We start from the raw sequence: 13,019 nt of genomic DNA, 5'->3' as shown, positions 1-13,019 counted from the left end.
TTCTTCCGAGACGGGGATGCAATGAAAGGGGAAGAGGCCAAAACCCGGGGGTCGCCGAGTGGGAAGGACGGAGGGTTCCTCCGCTCCTGGACAGGACCTAGCGATGCCTGCATCGCCCGCTGATGCATGACTGGCAACTTAGGGAGAAAGGGGACCTGCAGGTGCCCCACCTATCCCTGGGCCTCGGGGAGTACTGGGGCGGGAGGTGCAAACTCCACAGCTGAAGGAGGACGCAAACGGGGCCTACTCTGCCTTCCTGTTCTCCCTTCTGCTCTGCGTTGGCCCCTAGCCAGGGCCAGCCGCCTGGGTTTACCTTCATCGCGAGAGCTCGCGGGTCCTCATCACGAGATCTCTCATGGCGCAGTCGCAGAGCCTCCTGCACGTGATGCAGTGGCGCAACGACTGTTGGCGGTTCTCTGGCGTCCGCTCATTGGTCCGAAGTATGCTCGCCCCACCCTTCTCGGGTGGCCAATAGGCGGAGGCGTGGGCGTGCCCGTGGGGCGAACGGCTGCGGCTGCGGCGCGGGGTCCTTCCCCGTGTTCGGCGTTGAGCCCCCGCTGCCGCCGTGACCGTCACCGCCGCTGCCGCGGTCATCCGTGTCGGGCCCGGCCTCAGGGTGTGCCCCGCACGGTGAGACTCTTCCCTCCATGGTTCTGTCCCATTCACCCAGGTCACCTCCCGGCTGAGACTCCGTCCTAAGCAGTCGGTGCCTGGGACCCCACTGGGCTGGGGCGACGGCTTCGCTGTCTGGGCCCGGCCCGGGAGGGCTCCTGGCACCTGAGGTGGAGAGATGTCAGGTCCCGGGGCCGCAGGTGACAGTTGGTGGAGCTGTGGTGTTTTCCGGGCACGCTGTCGGGGGCACGGATGACACAGTGACGGCGGGGGCGTAATGGGGTCAGCGCCGTCAGCACCTCTCCCCTCCGCTATTGTCACCATCTTGCTGTGTGGCCTTGGACAGATAGCCTCTCTGATCCTCTGGTGCCTCGGCACCCTCAGGGAGGAGGGCAGTGATGTCAACGAGTGCGGGCTGCTGAGACTTCTGCGTCAGCGGAGGTGAGGGTGGGGAAGGCACAGGATTATCTCTAAGGCACAAAGCCGCCACCTGTCAGTCCGAGAAGGCTGTAGTGTGGAGTGGCGTCCAACTTCATCTATCCCTCCAGAAGATGAGACTGGGGCGGGGATGGGAGCGCCACACCCACGGGGATGGAGGCAGGAGAGGATGCAGGGTCCCACAGCCAAGGCCCCTTGTGCCTCTCGGGGCTTGGTCAAAACCTCCTCGTTGTCCCCAAGCAGGAGGGGTTCGATTTAGGTTCTGGACCAGTGTTCTTGTTAGTGAGCAGGAGCCCTACTGGACTGGGAAGGGAGGCTTTGGGTTGCCTTTCCTTTTGAATCTTGGCATTGGGAAGTTGGGATAGGGTGTTTATCTGCCCAGGGAGTTGAATAAGGTCAGGGGCAGTTGTCACTCCTGGACCTGCTCCACTTTGTGGAGCCTCCAAGGTGCAAGCTGGGTGGGGCAGGCAGTCTGGAGACTAGAAGGGTCTAAGCACCCTCGCTTGGGGTGTGAAGGAGTTGAGGGAGGGGATGCTGAGCAGAGCAGGGTGGCAATACTTGGGGAAATAGGAGGGTATGGGATAAGGGTCCCTGCCTCAGTTCCCCTGCTCCACCCATTTGTGAGACAGAGAACACCCATACTTATCCTTGCACCCTTAACCTGTTGGAGGCAGGAGGAAATGGAGTCACATGCAGACTAAGTTGAGATAAAGCTGCTACAATCACACCTGATGTCCAGCCTTGCATTTCCAGGCCTTGTTCTAGGTATGTGGGCCCTCTATTGTGTGTCCTATGTCCGGTTCTGGAGTCAGCAGGTCAGTGTGTTCTCAGTGGGTGCTGCTTTTACAAGTTTGAGCTTTAATGAGAGGCTGAATGGTGTTTCTACTGGACTGAGTATAAGCCAGGACTGAGCCCTGGGCTGGGGGTAAGGGGAGGTAGGGAGGGTGGAAGGTTGTGGAGTTCCTGGCTTAAAAGTCCTTGGACAAGTTTAGAAAGAGGATTGAGGAATGGATGAAAAATGAGGTCCAAATAGCCACAAAGTGAGGGACAAGGTGGGGCTGGCTCTGTGTTGCCTGGGATTTGGGGGCTGCCTCTGGAGCAGAGGGGTGGTGTGGGAGTGCAGCTGTGAGGTAGAGGGCGAGAGGGTGGTAGCTTCTGGAGCTCCACTTTGCTATGGACAGACCGTTTTTGGCCCTCCCTCCAGTTTGGAGCCTTGGGCCTTAGCATGGGACAACCTATAGTAGCAGCTAGCACCCCATGGGGCAGCAGTCTAGTGGGCTGAGAACTCTGGGATCCTGTGTAATGCCCATCTGCCCACCTGTCTGCCCACTTGCCATGCCCCTGGGCTTGCTTCTCATGCCAGAGGTTCCTCTGGGCTTGGCTGAGCCCTGTACTGGGAGGGTAATCTCAAAGCAGCCTTCTCTCTAAAGCTGAGAGGAACGTGAGCTGGCAGCTCTGTCTCCCAGAGAAAAGGTTCTCCCAATTTCAAGAGTTACCAACAGCCCAGAAGCCCCCCAAGGCCCTTGTTGCATCTTTCCAGCCCTCCCCATCCTGTGGCTATTCATGGCACCACCCATGGCCTGTTGACAGCCCATCTGGGGGTGTGTGTGTCATTTTTCCACTGGGGTTGGGGCATTTCCAGGACGTACATTCTTCACATCCTCCTCGTGAGTCCCGCTGGCTGATTGAGACAGTGGGCTCCCAGCAGTCTGCTCTCTGTAGTCCTTGGGGACCTGACTGGCCTGGGAGTGGAGGAGGGGAAAGACAGGGGCTGGCAGGGCACCTCAACCACTGAGCTGTTTTCTGAGAAGGCTGGAGTTCCCGGGACCACCCTGGGGGCTGTTCCAGCATCAGCCTGAAGCATGTTGGCTGCCAGAGCTGCCCCAAAATTACTGGTTTCAGAAACCAGGCCTCTGGGAGTTTGCTTTTGCAAAGGTGGGGGTGGAGTGAGGAGCACTGTCACACAGTTTCAGGTGCCAGTTGAACCATGCCCTCTGAGGAAGAGGCCATGGCTTATTCCTGTGTTACAGATGAGGAAACTGAGGCACAGAGCCATGAAGTGACTTGCCCGTGCAGCCTGAGTTTGAGCCAGCACTGCTGGGCTCCGGAGCCCACACTCTTGACTATGTCCCTGCTGCCTCTGGGGTGCTGTGTGGTTTGGGCCATGCTCAGGACTTGGGTAGTGTGGGAGGCCTTATGCCCTTTCCTCTCACTTCTGATGAAGAACTGTGAGTGGATGAGATTCTGGCTCCCAGGGAACAGTGACTTGCAGGGCTCTCTGCTGTGAAAGGAGGCTTGCTTTTTCCAGCCTCCTCTGAGCCCGTGAAGTCACTTGCTTCCCCACTCTCTTCTCACTGTCCAAGGGTTACAGGCATGCTGTGCCTGAATACTTGTTCCATACTGAGCTCTGGCCAGTGCATGAGATGTGGGTCCTGCCCTCAGTGGGCTTTCCATCTCAAGGCAGGTAGGGGCAGGCAACCAGGGGATTGTGGCAAGGCTAGAAGCATGCCCAGTGGACAGCCACACTCTAAGATGGGGGAGGGGAGTGCCCGCCAGGGCAGGGGTTGGCTAAGAGAGTGCGGTGGGGAGTTCCTCTTTCTGAGAGCCTCTGGCCCTGGCCCTGATTGCCACATCTGCCTAGAGGGCCCAGCCAAGGCCCATGATTGGGCTCCCCTTGGTTTGGTCATTCATTCATTTAACAAATACAAACTGAACATGGCTGCTCCAGGTTCTGGGGACACAGGGTTTGGCAAAAACAGTCACTGCTCTTGTAAGGTGGAGGACATAGATATCAGATGATCCCAGAAGTGAGAAAGGGGATCTTTTTCAAAGATCTTCAGTCCTATACTGGGGTGGGGTTGTGCTACCCTAAAAAAAGATTCTCAGGTTGAGACCCAGGCTGAGGTACAGATGGGGGACAGGACTGTTCACGGCAGAGGGGATGGCCTTGGCAAGGGCGGGTGTGGGCAAGAGGCAATGGGTTGTTGGGGAGACAGGTAGTGGGGCCTGCATGTACTAGGTCAGATGTTTTGTGGAGTCCCCAGGAGCCTTTACTCCCCATCCACTGGTTAGCAGGTTCACTCTGGCTTCCAGGAAGTGTCCTGGGGGAGAAGGGGGGGACCATGTTTTTTTTGGGCTGTCATTCCCCCATGAGGTGTGTGTAGCTGGAGCAGCCTTTGTGCTAGGTAGGAAGAGAGCCTGGTACCCTTACACTTGGCTATTTCTCATAAGTTCTGAGTCCACAGCTTCAGGGGGTGCCTGGAGTGGGTGGGGTTAGGCCTCTTCAAGGGCCAACTGAGTATTATAGTGCTGAGGGCTGCTCTTCTGGGACTGACCCAGAGTGGCACTGGCCAGAGCTGAGCAGGCGCATGGTTCCTCTCCCTGCTCCTGGGGCTGGGGGGTTGGAGAGGGATAGGTGTTGGCCTGGGGCTGTTCCTGCCCTGGCCACTCCTGCATTCTTGAGGCCCAAGCCTCCTCCTTCTCTGCATCTTCCTAGGCCTTCTACCAGGAGGCTCCTGGTACTCAAGCTGTTTGCCCTGCCCAAGAGGCACAGCTTGAGCCTGGGGGGCTTCTCTTACATTGGGAAGTGGGGAGGGAGGTGAGGCCTTCTCTTAGGGCAGCTGGCACTAGAGGGACCTCAAGGTCATGCCTTTAACAGGCCCAGCCCCCGTCTATGAGGCCACTCCATGGTTTCTCTTCATTCTCTGGACTAGCCACGGTCATTCATAGTCACTTGTTTCTAAATACCTGTGTATCTCTGAAAAATAAGGATTCTTCCCTACATAATGTAATTCTATTATTTTACATAATAACATCAGCTCTCATTTCTTAATGTTATCTAAGATCCAGTTCCAGTCAATCTTCCCAATATCCCCCTCAATTGTCTTCTTTATATAGTTAGAACTCCTTACCCCATTGACTTGTCTTCCTGCAGCTGATGTGGTGGAAAAAACCAGGTCAGTTGTCCCGTAGAGTGTCTGCCTTTCTGGTCTCTTTGTGTATTAATCAGAACAGCGTTGGCAGACTTTTTCTGTGAGGGGCCAGATAGTAAATATTTTAGACTTTGCAGGCTATGTGGTCCCTGTTGCAATTACGCAAAGTAGTTTTGCTTTAGGGCAAAAGCAGTTTTAGACAACAAATCTAAACAAATGAGTGCAGTTGTATTCCAATAAAATTTTAGAAAAACAGGTGCGCCCCAGCCCTGACCTGCACCCAGTCCCTACCTCAGGATGTAGTTTGCCCTTCCCCTATCTGGACAACCTCCCCTTTAGTTTCCTTCTTGCAGTTTGGGAAAAAAACAAAACGAAGAACCGGGTCAGTTGTCCTGTAGAATATCCTGCCTTCTGGGTTTGTTGCACTGCTTTCTCATGGAGTCCTTGAGGGTGTCCCACTAACCTGGGTTTTCAGCAGGCGGGAAGTTGGAGCTAAGGGCCTGATTCGATCCAGGTTAGCTGTTTTGATCGGAACCCGCCTTGTGATCCTGTGATTTCATGCTACCTCATATAATGGTGTCAGGTCATCCCACTGTGAGTAAGGGGAGATGGGCCAGTGCGTGACCAGCTGATGGCACATCCCTCCACTGCAGAAGTCTGTCATTTCCCTTAAGAACCCCAGGTCATCTGTTGATGACACTTGGGTGCCTGTGAGCATCTGCTTTTGCCAACCTTTGCCCTCCTGGTTTGCAGCACCCACTGATGTGCCCCCAGCGTTTGTTTCTTTGGGGGAGGGTTTGCAGAATTACTTGGCATTTGATCATTCCTTTGTTATTCACAGTGAGAAATTTTCAGTAAGGAAGAGCTTTCCTTTAACCACCAGGGTAATTTGGTTTTAGCAAAGGCCAAGAAACAGGCCAAATTATTTCTCTTCAATGCTAGTTTTTAGAGTAAAGAGTTAGGGTACTACTCCCCATCAGTGCTGACAAATGAAGGTTGGGGTTTCTTTGTTTTGCTTTCTCTTTTTTGTATTTTCTGAGTGCTCCAATTTTATGTGTTCCATCTGTTTCCATCAGTTGCTCTCATTATTCTTTTTGATGCTTACATTGTCCCAGCTCAGCACCATGGGAGGCCAAACTGTTCACACAGGTTTCCTGGGAGTCCTTTCTTCTGGCCCTGCCCTGAGGCTGCCCTTGGGGAGCTGAGCTGGGAGGCCAGACTGAGAATCAGGCCCGAGTCCTAATGGTGGGTGGGATCCTATGGGGGCAACCCCTCCATGGGCATCTGTTCTGAATGTGGCCCTCACCCATCAGCCGGAGGAAAGCCCCAAGGCCGTGTTTATCTTATGTGGGCCCCCATTCTTGCTGCCCTCCGAGTGCCCTCTTGACTTTGACCTGCACTCAGCCATGCTGGGTTTGTGACCCAAATAATGTGGCCCCTTTTCTAGGAGGGTACAGCTACTTTGGGGTCACCAGCACCAGAGCTGGCCCCTGAAAAGTGCTGGTAATACCTCTTCCTTTCCAGGTTGCCCTTCCTGCCAGCCTCAGGTGGGCTGGGGCACGAGCATCCTGTGATGGAGCTCTGGCACACAGAAACTGAAGCTCAGCACATGCTGGCCAGACTGGCTCAGTGGTGTGTCAGGCAGGGGGTGAGGGCTCTTGGTGAATGTGGGGGCTTGGGGGTAGAAGCCCTTGAACTAGAGGATGCAGCTACCACTTGAGCTGCTGGGAGCAGTGGGGTTTGGGTCCTTCCTAAAGGGAGATCTCTGCTCTCCCCCAGCCAAGGGCCATGGGTGGCACTGACCAATGCCCTCCCCACTCTCCCCCCCTTCAGGCTCCTGCTGGTGTTCCTGGAGCATGGGAGCCTGCTAGGCTTGTGTGTGTGGCAGTGTCCAGCAGGAGCTGCATGTCTCACCCCGTGGCAGGGAGGGCGTCCATGGCTGCAGCCAACAAGGGTGAGTGCCTTCCTGGCCTGGCTGGGTGTGCATGGGTCTTCCTGTGGGCCCTTCTGCAAGGGGGCATTGACGCATGTGGGGCCTGTGTCGACTCTGTGTGTGTGTCTGAACAGGAGTATGAAGTACATCCGTAATTATACCAGTGTTTGTGCCAGATCCTGGGGCTCACCCAAGCCCTAGCAGGGAACCTGGGGACCCCTGCTGGCTCCTTGGTGTGCTGGTCTGTGGAGGTGTGTGCCCTCAGGTCCTCATGTTCCAGCCTCCCTGGTTTCACTGTGGGGGTTGGGCATGAGTGGCTTGGGGTGAGCACTGAGGCTGATGAGGTTGGTAGGAAATTTGGGTTTCATTTAGAGTCCAGAGTGGCTCACAGTGGCAAGGCAGGCCTGGTAAGATTTGAGGGTCCGTTCTGAGGGGCTCAGCAGGGAACACAGAAGTGCCAGGCTGGTCCACCTGGGCTTCTGCTGAGTGTTCAAGAGTGCAGGCCAGGGCTGGCCCAGGCCCTCCCACCAGAAGGACTCTTGGGAGGCCCAGGGCATGTGGGGACCAGAGAGAACTGGGGTCTTGCTCTTGGGAAGATGGGCTTCATCCAGCACAGGCTCGTAGCCCAGCTCCCATTACCCTGCCTGTCTCAACTCCCACCTCCTGGCCTAGAGACTCTGACCTGCTAGGGAGAGCCGAGGCCTTGCTGGGAGTTAAGCAGAGGAAAGGGCATGTCGGAGGCGTCTGAGAGGCTCCCCTGGGTTCTTCCGTCTTTCTTGCCAGTGACCAGTGGTGATGCTTAGAGGCAGCTACAGCTCTCCTGGGTGGCTCAGTGCAGTTCTGGGTCCCTTTGTTTCTCCCACCCGCAGGAAGGTCCCATAGAGCCCATTCCCATTCCTGGTCCTGTCCTGTCCCCTTCCCCTCTGAGGTTGGAGTCATCAGAAGGAACAGGCTGGGGCCCTGGGTACTGATAGACTCGCAGGAGAAGGTCCCAGAGATGAAGAGCTTGGCTCCATGAAGGAGAGCACTGGGCAGGGTGTCCGGAGGCCTGGGGCTGAGTCCTGCATGGCCTGGGGCTCGGTGAGAGTCTGAGCAACAGTCTCTTCCTGTCTGTGGCATCAGCCTCCTCCTGTCCAAGTGAGGGCTCATGTTAGCCAACCCCTGAATCCCCCACACCCATTCTCAGGGTGGGTATTTTGTGGGGGACTGGGATTGTAGGGGTCTCAAGCCTCATGATCCCATGTCCTGTAGGATGTGGCCTAGCCCCAAAAGGAGCCCAGCCAGTGAGTGCTGAGTGATGTCAGGGGCAGTTGCAGAGGGTGAAAGGGGGCAGTTTCCAGCCCCTGGAGCCCTCTCCCACTCTCTTCCTAGGCAACAAGCCCAGAGTCCGGAGTATCCGCTTTGCATCAGGCCACGATGCAGAAGGCCTCCAGGGCCAGGGCCATGTCCACTTTGAGGAGAAGCTGCATGACTCAGTGGTCATGGTCACCCAGGAGAGTGACAGCAGCTTTCTGGTCAAGGTACGTGCACACCTCCCTCCATCACCGACCTTACTCTCTTTACCTCCTCCCCAGCGCTCCCTGGCTTCCCGGGCTGATGCCTCCCATCTCCCCGAAAGCTGGCTCTATAGGCATGTCTCTGTCTCTTTCTGTGCCTTGGTTACCACATCCGTAAAATGGGAAGTGGTCAGATCTCTGTGAGAATGAGAATGTTACTTGAACAAGGTGAGTGGAGCCATTATCATTGGCATCAGCCCAAAACAGCAGTGAAAGGGTCTTAAGGCTTATGTTGCCACAGGCCTGGGTTTAGGTCCAGGCCTGCTCCTCTGGCCTTCTGGCCTTGGGCACATGGCCTTGGTTTCCCTTCTCTGAAATGAAGACAATTCCTACCCCACAAAGTTGGTGCAGAATGAAATGGAAGAATGTGTGTATGTCACAGAGGTATGAGGCTAATTATGCTGATAACAAGTGTAACTTTATTTACCTTTCTTTGTCAAACCTCTGGCTGATTTAGGCTCTTGTAGTATTTACTTATCACCCCCAAGCAGTGTTTTTTGCTTGGTGGAGCACCTACCCCTTTAGTGGTCACACTTCACAGGCCCTCCAGTGTGGTTCCTCCAACTGCTGGGACATTGTGGGGCCCTACATCCACTTTGGAGGGGCGGGAGGAAGTCTGTAGAAGGGTGAACTGAGGGGAAACCAAGAATGAGGCCCTCAGGTTGGGCAAGAAACCAGTGCTCAAAGTTGAGCAGGAATATGTGGGGCCGGAGGGAGGCAGAAATCTGGTTCGTTGAGACCACCTTGAGGAGAGTCTAGATTTGTACCCATTTCTGCCAACTCTAAAATCCTTGCTCTTTCTCTTACAGCTGACAGCTTCCCTAGGGAAGAAACATAATGAACCAAAACTTATACAACTAGCTCCCTCTGCCCCCACTTCCCACTGTAAAATCCATTCATGTCTATTAGAGAAAATTTAGAAGATAGAGGAAACTATAAAGAAATCTAAAAGCACTTACAATCATCCTATCCAGAAATAACCATGGTTACATTTTTGGAAGTGTATCATTCCAGCTCTTTTTTAGCTTTGTTTCCAAAAACAAAAAGCTGGTCTCACAGTGCACCCACTGTTTTTTGCTTGCTTTCATTGTGAAGAGTCTCCCGCCTGTGTCAGTAAATAATTTTCCACAAGATTTTACAACTGCCTGGTATTCATTATGTGTATCATCATGGATTTAGCTGGTTCCCTATTGCTGGTGTTCCAGTTGTTTGAATTTTTTTTTTTACCTATTATAAACAGGGTAGTGGTGAGCATTTTTTTGTACATCTCTTATTTTCCTGGAAAATTCTGCAAGTGGTACAGCTGGGTCACAGTGTCACTGCTGGCAGTTACAACCAGACAGCCCTTTTGAGAGGTAGGCCCTCCCCCTGCAGAATGTGGGAGCCACACTGTCATGCACTGACATCAGCCATTGAAAGACTTAAGTGCTCCATGCAGCCAGTCCCAACAGGCCCCCAGGGACAGGGCCATCCAGCCCAAAACAGGCAGGAGAATAAGTGTGCATGTGAGCTGTGGGTATAGCACACAGCCCTGCCCCTTCTGGACTGGCACTCTGGTCAGCCTCCCCACTCAGCAGACACTCTGGCTTGTGACCCATCACACAATGGAGTTTCCAAGGATGGCATCTGACCCAGAGGGCATCAGTTGCCAAGCAATGTATGAACAACAGCAATTGCTTGGGCCGTGAGTTGGGGCCACTGGGCTCAGTGAGCCTTTGGGTGGGCAGGCAGGCATTGTGTTCAGGTGCCAGAAGGGCAGGCAGGAGCCCAAGTTCAGTGACTGGTGCTAGGCCTGTGGGCCAGCTCTGGACAGACACAGCTTGTCTACTGTCCTTCTAATTCCATCCCATCTCTTAACCCATGCAATCTGTGTTGCCCAGTGTCTCCACGAGTGCCTGGAGGAGAACCAGTTGCCATGACCCTGGACTCTTGGTTGTGGATAGGTGCTGCGGGATGGCCTGCACTGTGGAACTTTGAGCCTCCCTTGTGGGCAGTGATACATGCCTTGCTGTGCGTCATGCATGGCAGGAATGACCAAGAGGTCTAAGGAGAACTTAACCCTGACCAGACAGTAGTCTCCAGCCAGGTGTTTCCTGGCTTCCATTTCCTTGTCTATAAAATGGGTCACCAGGAGCTAGGGGCCTGTGAGACATGCTGAAGAGTATGCTGACAGAGCTGTGGGGATGAGGTCCTCAGCGGAAGGGCCTGAAGCCACCGGGCTTGGGGTGTGGGCCAGTTGGAGTGGGGGAGGGAGTTACGCCCCACTGGGATCCCCAAGGAAGCAGGGGTAGGGGCCATAGGATCACTGATGGCATGACCAAGCGGGTCTTGGCGGGGCTGTGAGTGAAGGTGCCTCCTTCCTCCACCCTTCCTGCTGCAGGTTGGCTTCCTGAAGATCCTGCACAGGTACGAGATTACCTTCACTCTGCCCCCAGTGCACAGGCTGAGCAAAGACGTCCGGGAGGCACCTGTCCCCAGCCTGCACCTCAAGCTCCTCAGCGTCGTGCCAGTCCCGGAAGGTGTGTCCCCTCTCCTGCGAGGCCTGGGTGTGAGTGGGAGTGAGCGCATGGGAGCATAAGCACTCCCTTTCCCCATCCAGGGTGGATGGGCAGCTCAGGAGCTAGGGAACATGATGCCTCTTTATGGGCTTGCAGTATGGAGGCTTGGCAGGTCCCATGCCCCAGGCCTACTCCCAGGACAGTCCCTAGGCTCACACTGTGTCTGCCCATCACCTGATAGTTACCTCAGTGGGATGGTGGAGTCACTGAGGAACTGGCTCTGGGCCTCTGCCCTCCCTCCCACCTGCCCCTCAAGAAAAACCTGCCTGAGTCTTAGGAACCCTGGGCAGCTACCTCCCAGCACCCACCAATCCTGGGTTTTGGGCCACTTCTACCCTGTCAGCTTTGCCCCCCACACCCTGCAGAGGCTAGGGTATCAGTTTCATGATGTGCTGAAGCCCCAGCTTCAGTTTCATGTCCCCCATCTCCTCATGACCTTGCCCTTGAGTGGACTGAGCAAGCTCGTTCAGGCCTTTGCCTGTTGCCACCTGATCTGCTCAAAGCCTGCCCTTTTCCCATCACCCTTTCCCCTGCCTGCCTTTTTGGGAATCAGCAGGCCTTCCTTCTGGAAGCCTGAGTCTGGCCCTTGGAGCCTTGACAGGTTTGCCCATAGACTGAAGGCCCATGGGGCTCACTGAGGAATGAGCAGTTCAGAGGCCTGTGTGCCAGCCGGGGAGGATGGGTGCTGTGCTGTCCTTGCTTTTTCAGAGGAGGTGGCCAGTCATGGTGGTGGGTGGGGGCTTGTGAGTGCTGGGGGTGGGAGGCCTCAGGGGTGCCGATCACCCCAGCAGGTTACAGCGTCAAGTGTGAGTACTCAGCACACAAGGAGGGTGTCCTCAAGGAGGAGATGCTGCTGGCCTGTGAAGGTGGCACTGGCATCTGTGTTCGTGTGATGGTGCAGGCACGAGTCATGGGTGAGAGCGAGAGGCGTGGACTTGGCTGCGGGGAGGAGGTGCTAGCTTGGCTGCAATGGTTTTCCCTCCTTCCATCCGAAAGAGAGGTCCTTGCACTGTCCTGGGGCTCCCAGCCTCCTTGGCATGTGCTTGTCTCCCCATCCCCTAGCAGAGCCTGGAGGGAAGTCAGAGCATCCCCTTGGAGTGGGTGGAGCCAGGGTCCCGCCTGGCATACTGACATGCTGTCCACCTTGCAGACCGACACCACGGCACACCCATGCTGCTGGATGGTGTCAAGTGTGTGGGTGCTGAGCTAGAATACGACTCGGAGCACAGCGACTGGCATGGCTTCGACTGAGGCCCGTGCCCCCGCCTGCCTCGGGGCCCCTCAGCCTTAAACCCCACCTCATCTCCCCAAATGCTGTGTGATGGTGTGGCTTCCTCACCTCTCTGGGCATGGGGGTAGAGTGTCTAGGGGCCTCAAGCTGGGGCCTCGCCCATGCCTCTTACCTCTGCCTTCACCTGCCACCTCCCTGCCTCTCCTGTGTCTCCCTCTCCCACTTTCTCCTCTCCGTGTGCCTCAGTCTCCTGCCGGAAGAAATGGGTTGAGTCCCCAAGGAGGCTGTCTGAGGAGGGGAGGGGGAGTGCCTGAGGTGGGTTCTACCCACCCCCCACCCCAAGCCATAGGAGCTCCAGCCAGGGCCCGGGGAGAGGAGAGAGGAGGGGCGCTGGCTCTGTGATGTTGTCTCCCCGTTACTGCTGCTGCCCTCTCGCTTTAGTCACCTCCCTCTTTCCCACTGCTGTCCATGGTGAGTAGGAGGGAGGTGCAGTTCCCAACCCCTGCCCCCAGGTCTGTGTTACTTGGTTTTTAAACAACTGGTTGGGATAAAATGCTAAATAAATAAAAACTTTCAATGGATACGAGAGGCCAGTGGGATTTTTGTTCTCCAGGGCCCTGAGAATGCCCAGTCCTTCACAGATGGGCTAAGGAACAGTTTTTGCTAAACTCATTCTTTTAGGAGGCAGAGCACTTAATGGTATTACAGCACTTGGCCCCAGCACCGGTATTTCAGGCCTGGAAAGAGTTGTCAGGACAG

General features: G+C 55.4%; 1 protein-coding gene across 2 annotated transcripts; it reads left to right on the top strand.

The window, feature by feature from the left end:
• The first annotated feature begins 478 nt into the window (after positions 1-478).
• ADISSP (adipose secreted signaling protein) lies at positions 479-12,841 on the top strand. 2 transcript variants are annotated; one of them, XM_017680095.3, is made up of 6 exons: positions 479-630; positions 6,816-6,936; positions 8,287-8,435; positions 10,852-10,990; positions 11,818-11,943; positions 12,180-12,841. In XM_017680095.3, exons 2-6 carry the CDS (start codon positions 6,888-6,890, stop codon positions 12,278-12,280), a joined length of 564 nt encoding a protein of 187 aa, XP_017535584.1. In that variant the 5' UTR covers positions 479-630; positions 6,816-6,887; the 3' UTR covers positions 12,281-12,841. The 2 variants fall into 2 exon arrangements, with proteins under 2 accessions (XP_017535584.1, XP_017535587.1); XM_017680098.3 differs by having other exon boundaries at positions 481-630; positions 11,821-11,943.
• Positions 12,842-13,019: the final 178 nt, after the last annotated feature.

Source organism: Manis javanica, chromosome 5, assembly GCF_040802235.1.
Source record: "Manis javanica isolate MJ-LG chromosome 5, MJ_LKY, whole genome shotgun sequence".
Classification (NCBI taxonomy): Eukaryota; Metazoa; Chordata; class Mammalia; order Pholidota; family Manidae; genus Manis; species Manis javanica.
This window is presented reverse-complemented; position numbering and strand designations above follow the sequence as displayed.

Coding starts and splice junctions, on each gene's coding strand:
- ADISSP (XM_017680095.3), top strand. CDS start 6,888: ATGTCTCACCCCGTGGCAGGGAGGGCGTCCATGGCTGCAGCCAACAAG. Junction 6,937..8,286: donor CATGGCTGCAGCCAACAAGG/GTGAGTGCCTTC, acceptor CTCTCTTCCTAG/GCAACAAGCCCAGAGTCCGG. Junction 8,436..10,851: donor ACAGCAGCTTTCTGGTCAAG/GTACGTGCACAC, acceptor TTCCTGCTGCAG/GTTGGCTTCCTGAAGATCCT.